At 42.9% G+C, this 7526-nt stretch overlaps 1 protein-coding gene across 3 annotated transcripts in view; it reads right to left on the reverse strand.

Annotated features, from left to right (window-relative positions):
- VPS13C (vacuolar protein sorting 13 homolog C) overlaps positions 1-6941 on the reverse strand; it is a 203572-nt gene extending 196631 nt beyond the window's left edge. For all 3 annotated transcript variants that reach the window (XR_006381579.1, XM_044229943.1, XM_044229942.1), the window contains exon 1: positions 6813-6941. Coding sequence is in view for 2 of the 3 variants with exons in the window: in XM_044229943.1 (XP_044085878.1) it covers positions 6813-6912 (100 nt within the window). In the remaining variant the exon portion in view is untranslated. The remainder of the gene's footprint in view (positions 1-6812) is intronic.
- Between the last annotated feature and the right edge of the window lie 585 nt (positions 6942-7526).

Consider the following 7526-nt stretch of genomic DNA (forward strand, 5'->3'; position numbering starts at 1 on the left):
GTATCACAGACTCATTACTTGAAAGTATATCAAAATACTGAGACATACTCATTCTCAAAAAGTGTACTAATGTAAATGACTGAACAGTTTTTTAAAGCATAAATCAAATTATTTTAATAACCATTGTTTTAGTAAAGAATACTGAAGAAACTACTGTAGCAATTCATTTCAATTGAACATTTCCATTCAACCCAAATTAACTAATTTAGTTAACAGGCTCCTTTTTCTTGTAAGATTTATTTAAGTAATCCCTATACCTCATGTGGGGCTTGAAACACCATCCCAAGATCAAGAGTCACACTCTTGTCACTCTCCTCTGCCCCTCCCTCCTCCAACAGAGCCATGTAGGCACCTCCCACAGAACTCCCTTTAATAGTTTAGAGACTTTGTCTTGGGAGACATCGTGAAAGGAAACAATTGACTCTTACTCTTTCCATTTCCTTGTTCAAATAGGAAGTCTTGGCAAAGAAAGGTGGAAAGCTGCCAGATTACCAACTTTCTCCCTTTCAGGAACATTTCAGGGATCTCATAAATGAATAGTGTAGCAGAGCTTCCAAGCAAAATGGTTATCAAACTACCAACCTCCAGTTTTTTTTTTTTTCTGGAAAAGGGAGGAATTTTCAATTTATGATGCTTTTAAAAGGGTGGTAAGGTTATTTTCAAATTAAGTTTTTAAGCATTGCTTTGATAATAACTGAACCTAAATATGTATTACAATACTGAACTTTGTTATTTATTTTACATGCTATATATAGGACAAGCTACTGACAAATGTGGCCTTCACTACACCAGGTTCTGGCTGGGAGGAAAGGACAAAAAAAGAATTCCTCTACAAGTTTAGAAATATCTTGATACGGCTATGTTTTATTTGTCAAGGTTAAAAAGAAGCAAAGAGGCCTACTTTTTCCTGTATTCTCAAGCTACTCTACAGCTATCAGTTAGGACAATGTAAGATATTAGATTTGAATTTGCAACATTTCATGTCTGTGACTCTTTGCTCACCATTCTGAATGAAGAACAAAGAGGAAAGATGCAGTGATCATAATTTCCCACTATGTAAGAAGAGCAAGAGGCACAAAGACAACTAATGAAGGAGATCACTCTGCTCTGGCCTTGTTCAAATCACAAAGGTTAAAAGCCAGAAGAGATGACCTTGCCTAACCACCTCATTTACAGATAAGAAACTAGTGGTCACTTGTCAGTGACTTGCCAAAAGCCACATTAACTAGGCAGTATCAAAGATGGAATTAGATCACTCCTTCCTTAAGCTGCTCTACTCCCAACAGTATCTGGCAGCTGGCAGAAAAGTGTCAGGCCTGAGGTGAAGGACAGCACAGTCATCAGCACGGGCTCAGCGTGGTTTGCAGAGCTACGAACTCTGCAGGCACTCCACCTGGCTTCTATCCCTGGTCACTGTAGCCACTCCCTGGAGCCAATACATCCCAGCCTCTTGTATACTCTACCCATCAAATGGAAGTGAGAATTCGGAATGAAGGATTTTCCTGCTGACATTCCACAGTAAAACATTTTGAAAAATCAAACTGACAAGGTTCTACATTGCTTAATACTACTTAAATCAAGTTGCAAAAGATAAGGCATTTCAACATACCTTTTCAAAAACATGTTACTCTTAAAACAATTACATCCTGGACACAGCTCAAATGGCTAAGGGCTGTACAATTTATTTTAGGTACCAGTTTCTAGAGAACAAAACCCTTCCTAACTGAATAGGCAAGCAACATGCCACCACATATTTTTCTGAGCCTTTGAAAACCTGACTTACAAACCTGCTGGGATATAAGTATATATACTTATATAAAATATAAGTATTTTAAATTAAATTCAAATGTAAATGGGTTTTTTTAAGAAGTTTGGAAAATAAGTGTTTAGATGTGTTGTGTTAGCGCTATACCAAACTGTCAAACTACAGAATATGAAAACCCTAAGTTTAAATAAAGCCTAGAAGAAACATATTCATGAAAATAAAACAAAGCAAGCTGTTTTCATAACTCAGCCAGGTTTGTTTGTCATATTACTATCAGTATTAACAATTTAACAATTACAAGTACAAAGGATTTTCAAATCATTTAATCCCAAACACAGTGCTATTTCCTCATTTTACAGATAAGGAAACTGAGGCTTAAAGAATTAAAATGTTTTGCTACGGGTCCCACAGTTAGTAAATAATCAGGGCCTCATTTTCCTACAACGAGGTTTTTTAAAAGACATTCAGCTTAAATCACTGTATTGGGAATTGGGATGCCTGGGTGGCTCAGTAGGGTAACTGTCTGCCTTTGGCTCAGGTCATGATCCCAGCAAGGGTCCTGGGATTGAGTCCCTCCTAGTCAGTGCTCCTAGCTCAACAGGGAGCCTGCTTCTCCCTCTGTTTGCTGCTCCCCCAGCTTGTGCTCTCTCACTCTCTAACAAATAAATAAATAAAATCTTAAAACACACACACAGGAATTGTTTGGCATTAAAAAAAAAAAAAATTGGGGGGGCGCCTGGGTGGCTCAGTGGGTTAAGCCGGTGCCTTCAGCTTGGGTCATGATCTCAGGGTCCTGGGATCGAGTCCCGCATAGGGCTCTCTGCTCAGCGGGGAGCCTGCTTCCCCCCCTCCGCCTGCCTCTCCATCTACTTGTGATTTCTCTCTGTCAAATAAATAAATAAAATCTTAAAAAAAATATCTCTGAAAGAATAAAAACAGGGGTGCTTAGGTGGCTTAGTCATTAAGCATCTGTTTTCGATTGAGGTTATGATCCCATGGGCCTGGGATCCAGGCCCATACTGCATTCCAGGTGCACATCGGGCTCCCTGCTCAAAGGAGAGCCTGCTTCTCCTTCTCCCTTTGCTGCTCCCCCTGCTTGTGCTCCTTCTTTCTGTGTCAAATAAAAAAATAAAATCTTAAAAAAATAAATAAATCAAAAAATAAAAGAATAAAAACAGAAAAAAGAAAAAGACAGCTTTTCTTTTGGCTTCTCCAATTTAAAGGCAATTTCCATAGTATACTTCCTGTTTCTGGACTTTCAAATAAAATTTCCTCATCCTTTTTATTCCACAACTTTTTGTTTATCATGAATTTCACTGTGAATGTCTATGTATGTATGAATATATGCACACAATCCTTTTCAAATTGTTTACACAATATTTAGACTTTTGAAACTACTTCCTGACATCATTTTGCATTCTTACCAAGATGATACCTTTCAATCACTTAAGACATGTTTCCTTCTTAAACTGTAAATTTCATGAGGCATACACATTCTCTAAGTTCTTTTTCATTTCTTACTACAGTGTGTTCAGCACCCAGAAGGTCTCTTAAAAATGAAGAAGACAGGGGCGCCTGGGGGGCTCGGTGGGTTAAGCCTCTGCCTTCAGCTCAGGTCATAATCTCAGGGTCCTGGGATTGAGCCCCACATTGGACTCTCTGCTCAGTGGGGAGCCTGCTCCCCCGCCACCCCCGTCTCTGCCTACTTGTGCTCTCTCTCTCTCTCTCTGTTAAATAAATAAATAAAATCTTTTTTAAAAAAGAAAAAAAAATCTAAAAAAAAAAAAAAATGAAGAAGTCAATCTCAATATTCTCCTCAGAGCTGAGTTTCTCAACAAATATTTTCAGCTAGATAATTCTTTGTTGTGAGGAGCTGTCCTATTCATTGCAGGGTGTAGCAGTATGCCTGGGGTCTACTCATTAGATCCTAGTAGCACAACTCTGCTACTAAGTGTGACAACCAAAAATGTCTCAGACAGTTAAAAATCACTGCTTTAGCCTAGTCAAATATTCCAGTTAAGAAGTATCACTTTAGTTTTCCATGTGTTTCTAAAGAATAGTAAGATCAGCCCTGTGAAATTTTCACAGGTTGAATTCATTTCTCAGGATGTGAAAAATAATTTTTTATAGATTTATTTGTCAGAGAGAAAGCGAGCACACAAGCAGGGGAAGTGGCAGGCAGAAAGAGAGAAGCAGGTTCTCCGCTGAGCAAGGAGCCCCATGTGGGACTTGATCCCAGGACACTGGGATCATGACCTGAGCCGAAGGCAGACACTTAATCGACTGAGCCACCCAGGCATCCCAAGATGTGAAAATTTAACAACAGAAAAAATGGAAACAGCCAAGGTTTATGACACATAAACCTTATTTACTACAACAAATAGTTTTCAAATAAGAATATATAAATTTCAATTCTTTATAAAATTTGTATTATGGATGTCATAAATATCAGCTATTCCATTAAATACCCACTTGTTTACCACAAAAGGTTAAAGATACATTTCTTCAGGAATATTTTCAGAGAAGAAAAATAACTCACATATCTTGCCTTTCTTTTTCAGTGGGAGAATTAGTGTCATAAAATACACTGAATAATATCTATAAAACCTTCCTTAATAACAACCACAAAAATAAATGGTGGCAACACTTCACAGAGCAGAGATGTAGGCTGATAAAGCTGAGGGAATCCCAGATTAGACTTCTAATGGATACAATTCCTGAAAGAAAGGAGTTTCTTTTCTGAGGCTTATTATAAAGTGAGTTTGCCATTGGCAGCATACCTCATTCTAAAAGAAAGAAAATGAGATTAAAGAAAATAAAGTCCACTAAAAAAGAGAGGAATATATGACATAATATTGTGGCGTTTTAATTTCAGATGTGAAAAGGTTCAAAATCCCCAGGAAGCATAGTTCACAATTTCATAGCAAAAACACGTACAACTAAAATCAGAGTACTGGCACTAGAAGGCCCCTCATATGATACTTATTCCAACTTCTGATTTTAAAGAAAAAGGATAGAAAAATTTGGCAGAGAAGAAATAGTTGAATATACCCATAAACCTTGTTTCTTTAAAAATAAATCTGACATAAATAGGGCACACCGTTTTAACTTGGCAGGTGATTTTGAGCAGTGACCACGTGGGAATATTATATTATTTGGTATGATTTTTTTTTCCTTTTAAAGTCTAAAGATGAAGAAACTAACAAGAAGAAAGGCTAGTGGTTTATCCAACACAACAACCTAGAACCCATGTTTCCTAAATGCTAGCCCAGTCCCTTTTCAGATTTCCAATAATGTTTACAGACTAGAGGGGAGCCTAGGTGGCTCAGTCAGTTAAGTGTCTGCCTTCTGGTGGGGTCATGATCCCAGATTCCTAGGATTGAGCCCCCACAGGGGGATCTTTACTCAGCGCAGAGCTTGCTTCTTCCTCTGCCCCTCACCTTGCCGGTGGTCCCTCACTTTCTATCTCAAATAAATAAAAATCTTAAAATAATAATAATAATGTTTACAGACTAAGAAGAATAATTTGTATTCAACAGTATTCTGAAGAAAGAGTTGGCTCCTACAGAAGGCACCAGAAATTTAATTCCTCTAATGTCTCCTCCTTTACTTCTCTTTCTCCTGCATTTTATTAGCGTTGGGGTAGGGCACACAAAGGATGTAGTGTTGGGCAAACCACCCAGAACCAATCAAATGATCAGCGACCTATCCAAAAAGGCTCCTCCCCAACCAGGGCTGTACTCCTGGCTCTGTAACAACACTGCTCAGTATAAATATATGGTTCACATATGCAATTATAAATTTCAGGAACCAAGTTTTTTTAAAAAAAGGAAAAAGAAACGGGGGAATGAATTTTAATAATACACTGTACTTAACCCAATATAATTACTATTTCAACATATAATCAACATGAAAGATTGAGATCTTACACTCTTTCTCCTACTATTTTCAAAACTCCACCTCATTTCAGACTTAACAGCAAGTCTCAATTCACACTCACTACATTTCAAGTGCCTAAGAGCCGCAGGGCTGATGGCCTCCCTATCGGACAGCGTGGGTCTGTAACTATTTGTTGACTAAATTAAAAGAAGTTCCATCCATTTGAGTAGTTCTTTGGATTTCCTTCCAAAGCTGACAAAACTCCCAAAAGTCTCTTGTAGTGTGAAACTGTATCCCCAAGCTCCCCAAAGCTTAATATGCATTATCAGTGCAAATAATCTTTTCTGAAAAGTGTGCAAACATACTACTTACTACTTCTACACACTCAATGTTGAGGACAGAAACGTTTGTGTTTGGGGCATACACCTAATTAATGATGATGCCTGTCGTGGCTTGAATTATTTTTTTCTATCATCCAAAACAAAACTGAAAGTCATCTCCTACTGAGGTGAAGTAAATATTAAGGGAAGAAGTCGTCTTCTCAAAAGCTCAAAGTACTGTAAGAAGCCATACTAAACAGGCCTGTGGGAATGATCTTCCAGGGCCAACAGAGATCCCTGCCCCAATCCTGCAATCCTAAAAAGAAGGAAGCCAGGTCCTGCTCGCCATAAAATGCCAAGAGAAGGTTAACTGCGAAACTCAATTTCCCTTTTCTTCTTCCTTGGTGCCACTTTATTAGGCGTGTGTGACCACGCAGCCATCCCCACTGCACGCGGTGCTGGAGGAGAAAGCCCCGTGGAGCCAACCGGGCCAGACTGAGGGCAGCGAGAGGACCCTCCGAGGAGGGCACGGCGGGACAGAGCTGGGAGACCGCCTCCGGGACGCGGAAGGCGGGAACTCGGGCAGCGCGAGCAGGACCCTGCAGCCTCTCCCCACCCCGGGCGGGTACCCGGGACACCGCGGCGGCGGAAGCGGGCACAGGCCTCCCGGCATCGCGCACCTGCCGCCCCGGAGGGGGGGGGATGGGGGGGACGCCGACGGCCCTCCCCGGAGGCGGAGTCTCGGGCGGCGGAGGGAGCCGGGCCCGGGCTGGATCCGGGCAAGAGGAGCCCGCAGCGTGGGCCCCTTCGCCAGCGCCGCAGCCCACCAGCCGCACCCTCTCGCTTACCGCCCCAGATCCCCAGCTTCAGCTGGGACTTGTTGAGGTTCTCCACATAGTCCCCCAGGAAGCGGTTCAGCAAGTCCGCGACCACCGACTCCAGCACCATGGTGGGGCTGAGGCACCGGGAGAGGGAGGAGCCGGAACAGCCCGGCGCTGCTGAGGGCGGCGGTGCGCGCAGCGAATGACAGCCCCGCGAGCGCCAGCCCGCCCCCGCGCCGCGCGCGTGACCCGGGCTGTGCGCAGGCGCGCCGCCGCCGCCGGGAATCCCAGGACGCGGGCGATGAGCAGCAAGCTGGCTGTCTCTCTGCTGCTGCGGCCCTAGTCACCCGAGGGCGGGCGGGGGTGCTACGGGGAGCCGCGCCCGAGGCACCAAACGGAAAGGACGTTAAGAAAAAGGGCAGGAAGGAGTTACTGAGCACAGCGACCTCTACGTGGTCGCTCTGTTTGCCTGCCGTCGCCTCCTGTCGGCCTTGGGTCCGCAGAGCTCACCGTCCTGGACAAAAGCTGCTCCCCAGCGCCTCGCCTTGCCCCGGCGGAGCGGACCCGACCCAGGGGTCCGGCGCCTCCCAGGCCCCAAGTTCATCCTAGGAGCCTCCTAGGCAGCTACCCTTTCACCCGTGTGTCAGCTGGGAGAAAGAAGACCTGCACCCTGTCCTGCTACATTAACCCCGCCTGGGGCAACATCTCCGTTTCTTTTTGCTTCTTTAAAATTTTAATTTT

Source organism: Neovison vison, chromosome 13 (assembly GCF_020171115.1).
Source record: "Neovison vison isolate M4711 chromosome 13, ASM_NN_V1, whole genome shotgun sequence".
Classification (NCBI taxonomy): Eukaryota; Metazoa; Chordata; class Mammalia; order Carnivora; family Mustelidae; genus Neogale; species Neogale vison.